At 43.7% G+C, this 18,894-nt stretch overlaps 1 protein-coding gene across 1 annotated transcript in view; it reads left to right on the forward strand.

Annotated features, from left to right (window-relative positions):
• The window catches only part of LOC148542096 (CD109 antigen-like), a 333,340-nt gene that overhangs the window by 252,994 nt on the left and 61,452 nt on the right, over nucleotides 1–18,894 (forward strand). Inside the window, exon 27 of the mRNA XM_088470525.1 lies at nucleotides 6,679–6,869. Within this exon, the coding sequence (XP_088326651.1) occupies nucleotides 6,679–6,869 (191 nt within the window). The remainder of the gene's footprint in view (nucleotides 1–6,678; nucleotides 6,870–18,894) is intronic.

Genomic DNA, 18,894 nt, shown 5'->3' on the forward strand with positions numbered 1-18,894 from the left:
GTATTTAAACTATTTTTATGTTCTATTAGTGAATTTGTCATCCCTTCCATATGTAGCAAAGAGTTCCCCTCCTTACCTATACTTAGGCTGGGTACACACTTAGCGACCCCCCAATGTGATGCCCGATGGTGCTGATGAACAATAAATTGGGCAGTCAGTACACACTGCACGTCCGCCGGATGTATCGTTCACCGGCACCATTGAACGACAGCTGGGTCGCTCCATCGGCCGTGCATGCAGTGCGGTGGAACGACTTCGACGAACAACCTGCGGGAGCACGCATAGTGGGTACACACTAGACAATGTGCATGATAGGTCTGCCCATTCCGTAGGATCGGACGACATATCGTCTAGTGTGTACCCAGCTTTACAGTTAATAATCAATTAATGAATCAATGAAAAATGGTTATCTGTTGTTCTCTGTATGGCCTTTTTACCAAAATATCCTTAGACAAATCTTTATATGAACCATGAGTAGATTATAATTATTGTTTTATTTGTTTACTTATACTTCTAAGGCGCCACAACAGGATAAGATGTAATGTCTTATGGACTCTATTTAGAGTTGAAGCAGATGATAAAATCAAGTGCTCTGAAGGAGAAGGGAAAGGGGAGGGGACTCTCCTCTTTCAAACAAGGTTCTCCTATCTTTGTAGGTGATTTGATATGGCAGAAAAGGGACATAGGTCCAACTGTAATATGCTCTGATATGATTGTCCCTGCAAGATACTGTACAGTATCCGCAAGTTTTAAAGTGGTAATTAGTTTTAAGGCAAAAGCAGGTTGTTTTTACTTTAAAACTAACTGCTATTTAAATCGATGGGCTACCTCACCGGAATCATGCAGGGCCCAGCTAATAAGAGCCTATTACATTTGATCCATATTGTAGCACTTTCAGATTTTTTTTTAATGAAAGTGACCTCACAGAGCACGAGCATGACAACATCCCATCTTTACAATGTTTACCCAGTGGGGAGCAGGTAAGATATTTTTTCGTAAATACTGTATGGAACTCATTACAGTCTTAAGTTATATGTGGAAAAATCCCACTTTTCTACAGCTAGGAGTTAATACAAAAAGCTGGAGAAGGACATACTGACCATAGTGTCACACCACTAACTGTTTTAGTTTAGTACATGTTTAACTACCCATTAGTCTTCTATCATTCGGTATATTCCCAAGTCGGCACCGCTCACACCGGAGTCGGGTCTGCATAGACCCGGCTTTTCCGGAGTGAAAGTGGTCGCTTGGAGATGACGTCATCTCCAAGCACCACTGAAGCCGGACCAATTGGCGGGCTAGCAGGGCACTCCAGGTCATCGTGACCCGGAGTGCGCTTTTCTCACAGCTACGCCCGTGTTAAACCCTGCTAGTTACATGGGTTGGATTGCTGGGTCCCTCGACCCGGCGATCCAACCCTCTCCCCTTTTACACCAGGGAGCTGCCCGGGTTACCCTTCAAAAACCCGGGTTTTAGCTCCAGTGTAAAAGGGGTATAAGTAGTATCTCCACTTGCAGCTGAATTTGTGTAACTGAAGGACAATGAGGTGTTTGCACATAGGCTAAGTATAGTGAGGGTATGTCAAGGGCATATAGACGGAATTGCAGAATATACTATTCAGTATAGCATCCCTGGCACAGAGGAAAGGGCTGGTGCAAATGCATAGTGATGACGGCTATAAAATCAAGTGTATGGATAGGATAGTGCTGCTGCACTGATAACAGAACCTTCAACATGACCCCTTCCACCAGGTACAAAATATTCTGCTCCTGCACTCCCCTCTTAATTTATGATTGCCATCACCTGTATTGACACACTCTTTAATTACGTAGTTCGACACAGGTGACTGCAATCATAATTAAGTGCTAAGTCCAGCAACAGAGCATTTTGTACCTGTTGGAAGGGGTCATGTTGGAGGGTCTGAGATAAGTACAGCTCGGCATACTGGACAGACATACTGTATATCCGTAATTAGTTCCATGCACGTATTGCGGCAGCCTTGTGTGCAACTCTGAATCAAATCTGCTATCTTTAGTATTGCATTTTTTAGCTTAAACATTTGTTAACCCAATTTTACATATTTTACTACATTCCTTGTATTTCCTTAATTAATTTTGTATCTTTTCCAGTTTTAAAGACTTAATTTTTTTTCTCTTTTTCCACCTCCGATACATTCCTATGGAACCACATTGGTTAATAACTATCATTTCTAAAACCTGTGTTGCAGTGTACACTTTTAATTAAACTATTTAAAACATTTCCCATTTGGTCTCTGTGCTATTAAGAGTATACTTTCTCAACCCAAAATGCTTTTCTCAACTGATTAACGTGATAAACTCATCAGTGAGGAATTTCATGTTTTTTGTTTGCTGCCATTTTAGTTGTACATATTTTTACTGCCACTTTTAACTGTAGACAGCTCCATATAATCTCTTTTAGATACTGAAGGCAAGTAACTTCAGCTACAAAGAGACAATTACTCTAAAATGAACACTGTGGGTATTAAAAAAATTATAAATGCAAGTTGAGTGTAGTGCTGCAAACTATTATTACATTGGTATTAGAATTGTAATGTGATTAGAAAAAGAAAAAGACAGCATTTTGCAGAAACCTGAAGAAGCAAAAGTCAAAAATTGCTTTGCTAATTCCTTGTGTTGAACTGCTGTATGTCCTTATGTGAACTATGCACCTATCAGAATAAATGTACTTTTCCGACAGCTGCCAGGAAAAGTTAAATCCTTGTTCCGATGAATAGCCCCACTTGGTTTTGGAAATATGGTCTCAGAAGCCTGATGTTCTTATTCTGAATGAGATGTGCTAGAAAATTTAGAGGCAGACTATTGCACTGGTAAAGACCACAGCTTAAGGTCTGATACACAGTAATAGCGCCAAGTATAACAAATGGCGCCAGGATCAAGCTGGGGTCTAGTACATAATATAAGCACAGTTAAGCTGGGCACATACTAGACGATGTGCAAACGATGCAATGATCGTACGTACGTACGTACGTACGTACGTACGTACGTATGTACTGGACAATGTAGACGATTTGTCGTTCCAATTCACCTTAAACTGACGAATCGTGAAATATATATCGTCTAGTGCATGGGTGTCAAACTCATGGTTATCCAGCTTCTGTGGGACTACATATGCCAGCATGCCCTGCCACAGTTTTAGCATGCCCTAATAGCAAAACTGTGGCAGTGCATGCTGGGATGTGTAGTTCCACTGCAGCTGGAGGGCCGCAAGCTTGACTCCACTGGCCTAGTGTGTACCCAGTTTTAGATAGTGGTGGCCAGAATCAAAGTCAAGCTCACGTACAGTGATAAGCAATTAAGTAGGGGTTCAACCCATGACATGAGGCAACTTAACAGTGGATGGTGTAGCAAGTGTGGTCAAAGAAAAACTATAGTCATCAATGAGAATACTGATATAAGAATTAGATACTGGTACAGTATGTTAACTCAGCAATCTGGCAACATGGTGACTGTGTCTTGCTGGATATCTGTAGTGTCTGAGACGTGCTGGTCGCCAATGATGATGCTGTACTGGGCTTAGTAAAGAAAACCTTTTTAGAATCCCCATGTAGCTTGTCCAGCCTGTTATGTTGAACAGCTGCATCTATCACCACTGGGAAGCATAACCTCTGCACCTTGTACATCTCAGATTAGACACTAGACAGGAGAAAACATCGGAGTGATATTTTACAGAGAGCTTTTTATAACGACTGACTTTGAGTGCATACATTATCTGATGTGGAAACATGGAAGCTGGTCTGATTACTACTAAAGCTTGTGACAATATTCCTGCCTGTTGCACAGAGTGAAACCAGTGATTAAGGCTTAAATCCATCACTAGCAGTCTAAATATTTGGACCAATTTTGAATTATGTTGTGTATGGGCTTCTGGAAAAGTTCACACATTTCTATCCTTATGGACAATTGCGCAGCAATGCTTTATTTTCTGTACATTATTCAAAGTAACTGTTTTAAAATGAAATCTATTAAAAATAAGTGTTTACCCCTAATGTTATGACATTCCCGCAAAATATATTATTGGGATTAACATAGTTACTGTTATACAGGCTTGGCTGTAATTTCAATTTTCTACACAAAGGTTACTAAATAAGGAGGAACCAAAACTGTTACAGATTGACCCCACATGTTTGGGGTAATTTTACTAAGGATCGTCTTGAGATCTATTTAAAAGCTATTGTGTATCTATGATTATCGATGTCGGTTTGCATTCTAAAAAAAACAGCATTTATTATGCATCAGTTTTGACTGTCATTACAAAACCGATGTTGATACCTGTCAGCTTTGAAAACCCTAAAGCAGAACTACGGCAAACCTTCCGTCAATCTGCTGGGTATAGTCTTGGCAAAATAAAAAACAACTACAGGGTCACTCCCGGTTACTGTCCTTAGAAATGAATGGAGAGAAGCTGATTGGTTTAGAGTGGCCCCTGCCACACTCTCAGCCAGTCAGCTTGTCTCCATTCATTTTATGGACAGTGACCAGGAGTGATCCTGTCACTTTTTTGTTGGGGCTCTCTACAGAGCCAATTCCTCTTTTTTTTTTTAATTTCCAAGACCCTGGATGCTACATGGACCGAAAGGATTCCAGCATTTTCTAAGTAATAACTTGGAGACAGAGTGTTGGGAAGTGTTTATTTATTAAAATAATACAACATACAGTGCCCATGTACTATCTTTATTTTGATATTATTTTGCAGGTGGACTACATAAGCCAGCAGGTCCTTGATGTCTAGGCATGCTGTCACCTGTGGTTCAACAAGTGCCATCATGCTGCGGCAGGTTTATTGGGACTTTTAGGCCACCTGTAAAAACAATTAATGACAATTACACCCTACACCATCAGGGGTGCGGGAAACAGCACTAGGCTTTCAGCCCAGGGATAGTCCTTGGGGAGGGGTACGCCATTTTCTTGGGTGGGTCACCACTTCCCTAGGGATGCCTGGGCTGACCAGTTCGGGGCTGTTTGCTGTTATGGCAGGGGGGCCCCACGCTGTGTGTGTCTTCTTACTATACCGTCAGCTACCACATCTTTTTTACCCACTATTTTCCAATACCAGCCTAGGCCCAGAGGTCCATGGCTGGTAGTGGCGGATCCAGGGGGGGAGGGGGGCGATTAGGGCGATCCTCCCCGTACCACACTACTGGCAGCCTCCTACATGCGTGGACATGCTGCATCACGCTGCAAAGAGGTTTTTTTTTTTATTATGGGGTTAGGCCATGCCCCCTTCTCCTTGTCCCAAGCCTGCTTTCCACGGCCCTGGTATCAGGAACAAGTAAGTTGCTTGGGTATGTGTGGGAGGAGGGGCTGAGATAGATTTAGATGGCCCAAGTGTGCACATATGAGATTATATATATATATATATATATAATTACACACACCGCCCCCCCTTCCTCTAAAGCAAGAGTCTAGATCCGCCCCTGATGGCTGGTTATTGATTTTAGGGGGGCACACATTTTTTTTTCTATTTTTTATCCACAGGCAAGTCTATTCTTTAGGTAAGTTTGTCGTAACTTTCTGGTCGGTTTTGGTAGGTTTGCAAACCAACCATTAGTAAATCTGCAGCTCCTATACTTATCTATGTAAAAATATTGATATTTGCTCTGATGTCCTAAACTGTTGTTTATTTGGTCGTTTTGCCATCGGTTCTGACTTTAGTAAATGGTTTGTGTGCAAAACTGATGGCAAAATGACCAAAGGGCCAAAATCAACATTTAGTAAATCCCCCCTTGCTTTTTTGAGATTTTGAGAACAGTTATATCCAATAAGGCAAGTCATATTTGGGGGACCCCCTAACAGTTCATGTTCTTCAATGCAACCTGCAGAACTTTTAAAATGTGGTCAGTAATATTGAACTGTTGGGGGCCCCTCAGGTCAGAATTTGGCCACCATTGTCATAATGTTTATTGCTTTTAAAATGTGTTTATGGTGAGTATTAAAATGTATCATAATTGTATGATGATGATGTAATCAGCCAGTATTGAGGAAGTTCATGTACAAGAAGACTTGATTATTTTCTGTACCTGAAAATATTGAAGCTGTACTGTACATCAGTGGTGTCAAACTCGTGGCCATCCAGCTGCAGTGGAACTACACATTCCAGCATGCACTGCCACAGTTTTGCTCTCAGGACATACTTAAACTGGGACAGGGCATGCTGGGATGTGTAATTCCACTGCAGCTCGATGGCCATGATTTTGACACCACTGCTGTACATGGACATGTTTAAAATAATCTTCTTGTTTTACCAACATATCATGTTTAAACAAAACACGTACTGTAGCTCACGCTTATCAGTTATATTAGATTTATCTAGAGCTGGCACACATACTTGAAATCCTTACGTTTTCATGTTGAGATCTGAAAACCTGAGCTATTTGTGAGTTGTACTGATAATAATTTTTAGTGTGTTTGGCAAATGCAAATAAAATAAAACCTTTCTGCAAGCCTGATCCATCTGTCATTCTTATGTACTTGATCAGTAAATATTGACTACTTTTATAGTATACTGTAACTCATGTGAAAGTTCTCCATTTTAATATCAGCTTTTATCATGTTGTTGTAAGCTGTAATCATTTGTTGTAAGCTTGGCAACCTGTAATATGGAACATATGCAAGTATTAAGTATAATATTCAACTACAGGTACTTTACGGTTCTGGAAATCTCATGTCCAAACAGTGCCTAATTGGTGGCAACCAAACTCTGCAGATATAGAAGTGGCATCATATGTCCTTTTGTCACATGTAATTCAGAATCGTGTTGCTGAGGGGATAGCAGTGATGAAATGGTTAAGTCAACAGAGAAACTACCTTGGAGGATATTCTTCTACCCAGGTCAGTCACAGGCTTTTATGATTATAATTTTGACATCATTGTGCATATCTCAGTGTAACAGTGCATTTTGCAAAAAGTTAAAATATAATTTTCTGCATTGCATTTTAGCCACATTAAACATGTACCTTTTGTAGAGATGGATTAGAGGGATCACAATCTCCTGCAGTAGACAGTTGGCTCATGACTACAGACACACCATAAACTCAGTCATATTCTATATTCAACCAGCACACAAATCTCTATATTAAAAAGTACAGGTTCATAAGATACAATTTTCATACATGAACTAAACAGATCATAAAATAAAGTCTCTCTGGCAATAACTTCCTTTAGCGTTCCTCTCTAGCCATGAGGCAGACCTAGCATCCAAACCTCAGAAGACACGCATTTTGCATTGCAGCCTATTACTGATATTATTTTCATTCTCTTGGCACTTCACCTCTTTATACTGTGTATAAGCTCTCTGAGGGCAGCATGATTCCCCAGATTGGAAAGCACTGAAATATTTTCCAAAACCTTTTTTCATCAATGGCTGCATAGCTGCATCCTGAAACCGACCCTTCAGATAAATTGTGTCCTTCCCTCTCACAGCTGTTGGACTCAGTTTTCCATGTTTTATAGCCAATGCAAAGATTCCCTTCAGGGTCAAATTACAAACTCAGGAGCTTATCATCCTTGGCAGGCCTCTGCCAGGACTGGTGATGCAATAAAGTTTTTATTTTCCCAGTGTGTGCTGTCATGTGATGTCATGAAGTCATGCCACTGAATGGCAGAGGGGCTGTGATGAGGAGCAGGCAGCAGAAGGTAAGTTTGGGCTGAAGAGACACGAGGGAGGGTGGAGTGGCACGAGGCATGCTGGAGAGACGGGTGGGTCTTAGAGACATGGGAGGTGCTGCTGAGTGACAGGATGAATGAGGCTCAGCGTTATTGGGATGAGGCTGCGAGATGGGGGGGCTGAGGCATAGAGACACAGTTGGAGTAAGGCTGGAGAGACACGGGGATAAACCGATGGCCGACTGGCCTATACTTACTGGGGAGGAATGGGTGGCCCAAAAAACGAGTGTGTGCCCTGGCCTCTGCAACACTGGAGATCTTACTATACTGAATGATGGCAGGCTTCAAAAGTTTATGAAAACCAAAAGCTTTTCAGGAAGGTTCAGGCATTTATAACTACTCTGCATTTCAATCGTATTATTTGTGCACACTGGTAAGAAATGTAAACTTCTCAACTATCCAAACATAGGTGACATAGATATAATTTGAGGAGATTGTCCAGCTGTTCTATTTCTCTGCACCTTTGACCTGACTGCTGGGAAGTTAGGAGGTACGGTGTGTCTCAGCTCACATTGCTGAATAGGTACCATGTGCACCAATAGCAGGGTCTTTTGTAGGGGAGGAGAGGGCAGCTTTGTGTAATGCCTTGGAAGCATTAAGCACTACCCTGGGAAATTTGAGCATACCACAAAATGACGTGATTATGCCCCATTTTTATGTGCATGTTGCTGCAAAGCACGAATTCCCCTGATTTGCTACGTGACAATTATAGAAGATATTAGAAATGAAAGTGTTTACTTAACAGACTGAGGGACACTTCATAGAAAATGTCTCAACTGGAAGAGTGCCATCATTCTCAAGCAGTATGGTCACTATGGGGACCTGAGGTGAGGAGGACTTGCATTGCAAGGGAACCTTGACCATACTCTCCTTGGAGCAGAACAGGGATGGGAAGGTAGGTATCACTGAGTCCTTCCCTAGATTTTTCTAAGTAGCAATACATTATTTTCCCCCTGGGAGTATAAATTGCACAATAGTACTTAATCTATTTTCTCCTTCATCCATTTGGGAACACTGGAGACTTCATGACAGTGGGGTATAGATGTGTGCTAACCGGGAGCTGGTACTTTAAATTTAGAAAGTGTGACAAGCTACTCCCTCTCTATACCCCCCTACAAGCCAAGGCTTCTCAGGGCATTGTTTAGTGTAATAGATAGATAGTTACAGAAGATGCTGAATACGAGCATTGAGGACATGACAGGCAGCTGACTGTCCCTGCCTGTCTGTGACGATGGAGCTGCCGGGGGGACCCTATCACAGCTGCTTGGGGCTCGCGCATGGGTCCTCGGCTACAGAGACCACTGTCTCCAGGGTAGTACCAGGACGCGCTGCATGCGGCCCACGTTGCGGTCCCCCATTATCGTCACCGGCAGCCTAGGCAGTGACTATGAGTATATCCTAGTTTCCAGATTAGCAGGGTTGCCAGGCACTAAAACAGGCAGTGTTTGCTAGGCAGCGGCAGTCCGTGGGCGATATATGTAGTATTTAATATGGGCGCCATAGCGGGGGCGTGGAGCCTAACACTGAGGTCTGCTCCCAGCTGCCCCGGAGCTTCCATAGCACAGCCGACAGCCATTACAGTACTGCTGCTGGACTGAGACAGCCTCCCCAGAATTCAAGAGTGATCAGTGGGGTTAGGCTTTATAGGAGCACAGTGTAATTACTTCTGTGATTTTTACATAAGCGCTTTTGGCACTGCTAACAGCGCTGTTTGGGCTGGTGTGGCTCTCCTTCCTCTCTGCCCTTATCTCCTACTATATATCTCAGTCTCTACTCTTAAACTGTCTACTACACTACTGTAGTGTTTGTATGTCAGTGTTGTATACCGTGGCTGGAAGAGGATCTAAAGCTTCACGGAAAACTTTCTTGCACAAAATGCGCAGAAAAGTTTACACAGGGACAATCATCTAGCTCCCTGTTTTGTTACAATTGTGATTCAGAGCAGCAGGCTCAAGGATCACTCCAGACACAGGAACCGCCGTCTTGGGCAGCGCAGTTCTTGTCTGTTATGTCACTCCTGACTGCAGAACTGGAAACCTCTTGTAATGATATGGAGGTTTCCAGATCTCAGAGTTCTACCCTCTCCCCACCTGAAGCATCCAGGGCTCTTTCGCTAGCTACAGTGCCTTGCAAAAGTATTCACCCCCCCTTGCATTTTTCATGTTTTGTTGCCTCACAACCTGGAATTAAAATGGAATGTTTGAAGGTGTGCATCATTTCATTCACAGAACATGCCTACAACTGTGAAGTTGTGTTTTTTTTTATATATTGTGAATCAAACAACATTTAGGACAACATAACAGAAAACGTCAGCGTGCATAACTATTCACCCCCCTAAAGTCAGTACTTTGTCGAGCCACCTTTTGCGGCAATTACAGCTGCAAGTCGCTTTGGATAAGTCTCTATGAGCTTGCCACATCTTGCCCCTGGGATTTTTGCCCATTCCTCAAGGCAAAACTGCTCCAGCTCCTTCATGTTGGATGGTTTCCGCTTGTGAACAGCAATCTTCAAGTCTGACCATAGATTCTCAATTGGATTGAGATCTAGGCTTTGACTAGGCCATTCCAACACATTTAAATGTTTCCCCTTAAACCACTCGAGTGTTGCTTTAGCAGTATGCTTCGGGTCATTGTCCTGCTGGAAGGTGAACCTCTGTCCCAGTCTCAAAGCACAGGCAGACTGAAACAGGTTTTGCTCAAGAATATCCCTGTACTTAGCACCATCCATCTTTCCCTCGACTCAAATCAGTTTCCCAGTCCCTGCTGCTCAAATTCATCCCCACAGCATGATGCTGCCACCACCATGTTTCACTGTGGGGATGGTGTTCTTGGGGTGATGGGATGTGTTGGGTATGCGCCAGACATAGCAATTTTAATCTCATCTGACAAGAGCACCTTCCTCCATACATTTGGGGAGTCGCCCACATGCCTTTTGGCAAACTCAAATCGTGTCTACTTATTTTTATCACTAAGTAATTGCTCTTTTCTGGCCACTCTTCCATAAAGCCCATCTCTATGGAGTGTACGGCTTATTGTGGTCACATGCACAGATACACCAGTCTCTGCTGTGGAACTGTTCAGCTCCTTCAGGGTTACCCTTGGTCTCTGTGCTGCCTCTCTGATTAATGCCCTCCTTGCCCGATCTGTGAGTTTTGGTGGGCGGTCCTCTCTTGGCAGGTTTGTTGTGGTACCATGTTCTTTCCATTTGATGATGATGGATTTGATGGTGCTTCGGGTCACCATCAAAGATTTGGATATTTTTTAATAACCCAACCCAGAATTGTACTTCTCAACAACTTTGTCCCTGACTTGTTTGGAGAGCTCCTTGGTCTTCATGGTGTGATGCCTCTTGCTTAGTGGTGTTGCAGCCTCTGGGGCCTTTCAGAAAAGGTGTGTTTATACTGACAGATCATGTGACACAGATTTCACACAGGTGGACTTCATTTCACTAATTATGTGACTTCTGAAGGTAATTGGTTGCACCAGAACTTTTGAGGGCCTTCATACCAAAGGGGATGATTACATATGCACATGCCAATTTTCAGAATTTTATTTATAAAGATTTATTTTTTTATATATATTTTTTCTCATTTCACTTCACCAAATTAGAATATTTTGTGCAGATCCATCACATACAATTCAGATAAAAAAAAAAATAATTAATGTAATGTAACAAAAAAGGTAAAAAGCTTGGCCATCTATCTTTTAGCAAAAGCAAAGACTGGCTACCTCCTTTCCAGCATCTGAAGAGCTGGATTCTATCCTGACCACTGCCTGGAAACGGAAAATGGAAGCACTTCCATTCACTGGTGACATCCTGTTCGGACCCGAACTGGACAAGTGGATCTCCCAGGCTACGGGAGGTAAATCTTCTTATCACCCCTCAGCTGCTCTGGCTTTCCGTAAGCCTTCTTTAGGACCGTCCTTTAAGTCCTTTTGTGCCCCTGGAAGATTTAGAGGCCATTCCAGAGGAGGACCTACCACTGCTCATGGTTCCAGAGGTAGGGGTAGAGCTGCAGCAACCTCTACACACCAGGTCAATAAGTCCTCCACCAAACCTAGTGCATGACAGGTATCCCTCTCCCCTGGGGGACCCCAGAGTGGGAGCTTGTCTTCGAGATTTCAGGTCAGTGTGAGCACAATCTTTTCCAAACACCTGGGTTCAGGGGCCTCATCATCCATGGGTACAAACTCGATTTTCAGATCCAACCACCTCAGGTTTGCCAGTTTCCAACAACAGAAGGGTTGTGATACAAGAAGCTGTAGACAAACTTCTGAATGCTCGAGTGTTGGTACAGGTCCCCACACATCAAATAAAAGGGTTCTACTCCAGCTTGTTCGTGGTTCCGAAGCCGGATGGATCGGTCAGACCTATTTTGAACCTGAAGGATCTCAGGGGGTCATTCAGACCCGCTCGCGAGCAAATGTCGTTCGCAACCGGGTCGATGTTTGCCGCATGCGCATGACAGAAGGAGCTCCGTCGTGCGCATGCGTGAGACCCGGCAAGCGACGAGAAATACGTCGCTCGGGGTCTCGCACCAAAGGGGGCATGCTGTCGATGGTGAGTGACAGCCCGCCCCCTTTGGTGGGCGTGCCGGAGGCGTGGTGGCCAGACGGAGGCGTTCCCATGGGAATGCCAAGAGTCTGACTCCGGGCCCACTGACATCAGTAATGATGTCAGCGGGAGTGACTTTGGCTCTGATAGAGCCAAAATCACTCCTGGGCTTGCGGCAGCGAGACCCTACCGCAGGGTCTCGTCGCAAGCCCGATGGCCGCGATGGTCAAAGACCATCGTGACCATCTTTTTGGCCGCTCGCATATGCTGTGGGTGGTCACCCACAGCTATGCGAGCGGCCAGGAGGCCGCTCCATTTTCAGGTAGGAGGGCACTGATTCAGAGCGAGCGCTCTGGTCAGAGCGTTCAGCTCTGAATCAGGCCCTCAATCTCTATCTGAGAGTATTCAAGTTCAAGATGGAGTCCCTTCAATCTGTCATTGTGGTGTTCGAGGAAAATGAGTTTCTGTTGTCTTTGGACATAAAAGATGCCTACCTACACATTCCCATCTGGCCGCTTCACCAAGCGTTCCTACGATCTCAATTTGGGACTCACATTTTCAATTCCAGGCCTTACCCTTCGGCCTATCTTCGGCTCAAAGGGTATTCACCAAGGTAATGGCAGTGATGATGACTCTCCTTTGGACCCAGGGAGTAACGATTGTCCCTTACCTGGATGATCTCGTCCTGAAAGCTCCTTCCAGGAAACAATTATTATAAAACACAATGGTGATTCACAGGCTCCTCATACAACACGGGTGGATCCTGAACTTTCCCAAGTCTCAATTTCATGGATGGTGCACTCAAAAAACCCCTTTAAACCCTAAAGGGGTTTTTTGAGTGCACCCTCCTTGAAATTGATTCCTTTTCTTTTGTTCTTGATATAAGTATTCCTAATTTTGAATCAATGGGTAGCACCTAATGACAATAAGCACGTATGGTTTAAGTATACATTGAAGTCCATATGGGTAGCTGAAAGATTGCCCCCACTTATATAACATGTATTATAGATAGCCTGGTGCGGGATCTCTTTGACATTCTGTAATAGCTTTCCCAAGTCTTATCTGCAGCCAACACAGAGGCTTCAATTTCTGGGGATGATTCTTGACAGAAGGTCTTCCTTCTTCAGGAAAAAGCAACTTCTATTCAGTAGATGGTGTGGCTCATCTTACAACATCGATGAGTATTGGTGCACCTGTGCATATGACTCCTCAGGAAGATGGTAGCGAACTTTGAAGCCATTCCATACGGCCACTTCCACTCCAGGCCTTTTCAACTGGACCTCCTCTCCCAGTGGTTGGGATCCCATCTATTCCTTCACCAATGAGTGAAGCTGGCCCCCAGAACTCAGATATCTCTTCTCGGGTGGTTGAATTCATCTCACCTGTTGGAGGGCAAGAGGTTCGGATTTGGATTCTCCTCACCACAGACGCGAGTTTGAGGTCGTGGGGGCAGTGACTCTGGAGAACCACTTCCAGGGTTGCTGGACTCCACAGGAAGTGAGATTGCCCATAAACATCTTGGAATTACGGGCAGTGTTTTATGCTCTTCAACTAGCGCATCACCTGTTGTGGGGTCAAGCCGTCAGAGTCCAGTCGGACAATGCCACGGTGGTGGCGTACACAAACCAACAAGGCAGCACCAGAAGTTGGGCAGCAATGAAGGAGGTAAGCTGCATTCTTCTCTGGTTGGAGGAATTCAACATGGCAATATCAGCAATATTTATTCCAGGCGTGATCGATTGGAAGGTCGCTTCCTCAGTCGTCGGAGCGTACATCCCGGGGAGTGGGTGCTCCATGCCAAGGTGTTTCAACAGCTTGTTCAGAGGTGGGGCCTTCCACAAGTCGACCTCATGGTGTCCAGACACAATCATCATCTGCCTCTGTACTGCTCTCGGACAAGAGACCCAGAGGCCGTGGCAGTGGACGCACTCACTACACCTTGTCAGTTCCAATTCGTCTATCTGTTTCCGCCAATTCCACTTCTGCCCCGGCTTCTGCAATGCATCAAGAGGGAAAGGGCCAGGGTTCTGTTAGTGGCTCCAGATTGGCCCCTCAGAGCTTGGTATTCCAACCTGTGTCTACTGCTAATAGATGATCCGTGGCCTCTACCGCTGCGAGAGGATCTCATTTACTGTAATCCATGCTCCAGGGCCGGAAGGAAGTTACTTCCAGACACTACTATCGTATCTAGAAGGCTTAGGTGATTTGGTGTGAAAAGCGGGGATGGCCCCCTACAACGATCAAGGTGTCCAGGCTCCTTCTTTTCCTATAGGCAGGATTCTCAGTGGGCCTACGTCTTGGATCCCTGAAAGTTCAGGTTTCAGCACTGTCCATTTTCTTCCAGAAGCAACTGGCCTTACTCCCGGATGTTCAGACCTTTTTGCAGGGGGTTATCCATTTGCAACCTCCCTTTGTCCCTCCCATGACTCCGTGGGATTTGAATCTCATCCTCTCTTTCTTGCAGTCTTCACTGTTTGAACCGTTAAAGATGGTTGAGTTTAAGTACCTCTCGTGGAAGGTGGTACTTCTCCTAGCCCTGGCTTCGGCCAGGCGAGTGTCGGAGCTCAGGGTTCTTTCCTGTCATCCTCCATACTTGATATTCCATGCGGATAGGGCTGAACTCAGATGGCATTCCTTCCTAAAGTTGTCTCTGCGTTCCACAGAAACCAGCCTATTGTGGTCCCGGTTCTTCCAGAGGACTAACCAGCTTCCAGATCCCTGGATGTCATTAGAGCCCTCAGGATCTAGATAGGATAGAACCTCATCTCTACGGAAAACAGATTCCCTGTTTGTCCGGTATGATGTCGCTCATCCTGGTTGGCCGGCTTCCAAGCAAAGTATTGCACACTGAATCCATCTGACCATCAGGCAGGCTATGTGTCCTCTTCCAAGGCTTCTGTTGAATCATAAATAAACCTTTAGTACATTCCTGCCTATAAACCTCTAAGATTCACCTGCCTAGAACCTCTAAGACAAAACCTGCCTATACCTTCTAAAACCACAAGATGTCGCTAATTAGCGCTGTGTTTAATTATACCATTAATAAAACTCTAAGACATTTGAATAGCGGTCCAACGTGCTAAAGATTATTATTCAGGTAAAAGTACAGATGTTACCACGCTATGATCTAACAATGAGCGCAAAATAAATTGTACAAACATTAGGTCATAAGGTACAGTCAATACATATGCGTGCGCTCTGGGACCAGATACCGGCATCAATAATGAGACCTCCGTCGAACAGCATAACAGGAACACCGCAGACTGGCATCTTGTTTCAGAGCACTCACATATATACCCGTACTGGGATAAGCAATACAATAGAATACGTTGGCAGGTTCTCATTGGTTCCTCTTCTTGCTTCTTCCATTACAGTACAATTCATAGGTCAGTGCAAAGACACAACCCAGCCTCTAACAGCCTGATTGTGTTCACTTTCTCACTGCATAATAAATCTAATCTAACTATGGCATACAACATTTCAAGAAGTTATTCTCTCTAACATTCATATTTCATAGCTGCATGTTCTGATCTTCTCACCGTTGCCACCGGAACGCTGTGGGAACAGAGTAGATCAGTACGGCACCAAACACAGTCCAATTGTCATTTACTAAGACATAGTTACAGAAAACATTCATTTCTTTATATGCTGACATTGCGATTAAACCAAGTAATAATCATTCCTTTTGCGCTGCGGGACCATTGTTTTTAAATGTGTATGTGGGGAGAAATGACACTAAATTGCGTTGTGCGTTTGAGGGTCTGTTGGGCACTTAGCGACCAGCACTAAGTTGGAAAGGCTTCTGTGTATGTGTGTGAGCATGCCAGTATGGGTTTGGGAAAGGTCACTAAAAAGCTGGCTGTGCGTCTAAATCGCTATTTTGCGTTGTCCTATGTTTAACGTGAAGTGCAGGGAAAACACCACTAATTTGCTACTTTTTGCTACATCGTGTATGTGTTAATGTGAATGCAGGGAAAACACCACTACTTTGCTACTGCTCAAATATAAGTCTGTGGTGATTTTAATGTGTTGCAAAGTTATTTTATGTCTGCTAAACACCGTCGGTAGGTGTTAGGGGAAGATTGTTAAAAAGCTGTTCGTGCTACTTTTTAGCAACTTTGCGCTGTGAGTAGCAAAATTGCTACTTTTATAAATTTTGCACTGTGGATTGTGTACTATGTATTTTTGACAAAATGGCGCTTGTGTAAGCTTTCTTTTCTAAAATGGAGTCCTGCTGCCATTCAAAAGATGGCGTCGTGCAGGTTTTCCTAATTGCCAAACTCAATTACTCGGTTTCGACAGTCCACCCTTTGATAGCCAATCAAGTGCTATCACAACCTATTCTGAATCTGTTTAGCCATGCATGAGAATATACCATTCAATGTTATTATGGTATGACACAGTGTGGTCATTTGAACCATTCAGATAATGCGTCTCCGGGAGGGACATAAAACTGCCCTTATATGCACACCGCGGATCCTTAAGGGATCATGGGAAAGATGTGGGGATGCACCTATCCTATAAGGAGAGTCTTGAAGGGGAATTGAGACTTTACATTATCTGAGGTGTTCTATGAATAACATTTCAATAATACATTCTATGCATGTCTAAATATAATACATCAAGACGATTGTATTTCCTAGTTCAGGGTTGTAATGCAGTTTTATATTTACCTCAGTATACATATTGTCATTACTGACCACCATCATAGTTTCATTCTTTCGTTTCACTCTGTTTTTACATTTTCCACACTTCAACACAATAGGAACACACCGGACGCATATGCCAATTATTATGATGACAATCAGTATAAGGATTAAGAATTTGCCTATGCTAGCGATCACTTCCTGGACCCATTCCCCTAGACCTGAGAACCATTTCACTGGGTTCAGCCATGACACCCATCCTTCTATCTTTTCCCCTACTTCAGCCACTGAAGCGTTTTGGTTCTTGCGAAATTCCCACTTTAGCTGCAGAATTTCATCCATCTTCCGGTCTATCACCTCCTTAGGGTTGCTGGTATCATTGGTGATATAAGTGCAACATTTTACTCCAAATTGGGTGGCCAATGTTACGCAATACCCTCCAGTAACAGCAGTTAAATAATGCAACACTAGCCTGTGTTGCACCAGTTCTTTCTTGTACGCTTGCAATTCTCTCCCTGTATACCTGAATGTGTCATCGTACATCTCGGTGATATTATCTTTTAATTTAGCATGTTCCTGGATATATCTAAAATTTAATGTACCCCGAGCGATCCTGGTGGGGTCCAATGCGACCAGAACTTGAAAGCCAGTTGTCTCACTGATTAACTGAGTGGCTTTATGTATATCACCAGGTACCATATTTCTTTTGGCTCTGTGTTTATATTGTGTGTGAAGATATGGTGGCGGTGTGTTTTTATGTATACCCAGCATTTCAACATATGTGAGGGTCATAACTTCTGGGACTACTCTTCCCAGGTAACACAAACCTTTGGTACTCAGGGAGAGCCATTTATACGCTTTTCTTCCACAGATGAAATATACATTATCAGGGAGAACATAAGGAATGGTATGCATCATTATCATTAAGCACATTTCCCTTGCAAACAATCCTATTTCTGGTTCTTCCATCTGATACATGCAAGTTTCTGGCTGTATTATTTTAGCACAATAACCATTTGGCACCTTACCAATAATTTCTGTGGTGGAACTCAATGTATACCGATACCTAAAATGTTTCCCACAATACTTAATGGAGCGCAATAAATCATGGTTTATGGATTCATTATCAGGTCTTTGTGAGAAGGTCATCGTCTGATTATTCCCCGTCACTTCCCAACTCCCGGGTTTATTGGGGTTGGTTATGTTTAAACACAAAAGTGATCTATCTACTTGGAATTGATAGAGTTTGAAATGAGGTGGTTTGGATGAGAGGAATTTTCCATCCAATGTTTTCCCTTTTTGTAATTCTAAAATTTCCATGATATTCAGCGGAAATGGCACCAACCCTACGTTATGCTGCCCCTGGGGCACATGTGAACACACCCAGCAATCAGTTTGATTTAACACTTTGCCTACCATGCTATGATAATCCTCTAGAGAATACCCACCCCAGTACGGATTATATTTAGGTTGGCACCGTTGGATACAGTTCTCATCAACTAGGGACCCACAAAGCTCACAAATACAGGAATCTTCAGACGATAACCCTCCACACCTTCCCCGAGTATCCGGAATGACAGCTCTTTTAACAATAACAGTACTAAGATTGGAAAGACACTCCCCTGATTGGCATTGCACTCCTCCTGATTCCACTCCATCAGCACTGCCATCAGCTCCCGTTTCCTCAATCGGTTCCCCATCACAGACACTGGATATCCCCGGACTGAACAGGATGGTGAACACTCTAAAAGAGAATATGAAAATGAACACAGCAGGCCCGTCCATTGTCACAACAAGACCTGCGAATTTCTCTCAGTTCAGGTATCTTACTACGACCTTTTCAATCCTCCCAGAACAAGCTCGCGAGCGACAGATCCACGCTATCAGCTTTGTCTCCGACTTGTTTCTCCACCAGTTGATTGACCTTTTTGCAGTGAGTGGAATGGACCCAGGTATCTCTCTCGGCCACCTTCAAAGATGTAGTACTCGTC

Source organism: Taudactylus pleione, unplaced genomic scaffold (genome assembly GCF_031769625.1).
Source record: "Taudactylus pleione unplaced genomic scaffold, aTauple2 ptg000015l, whole genome shotgun sequence".
Lineage (NCBI taxonomy): Eukaryota > Metazoa > Chordata > Amphibia > Anura > Myobatrachidae > Taudactylus > Taudactylus pleione.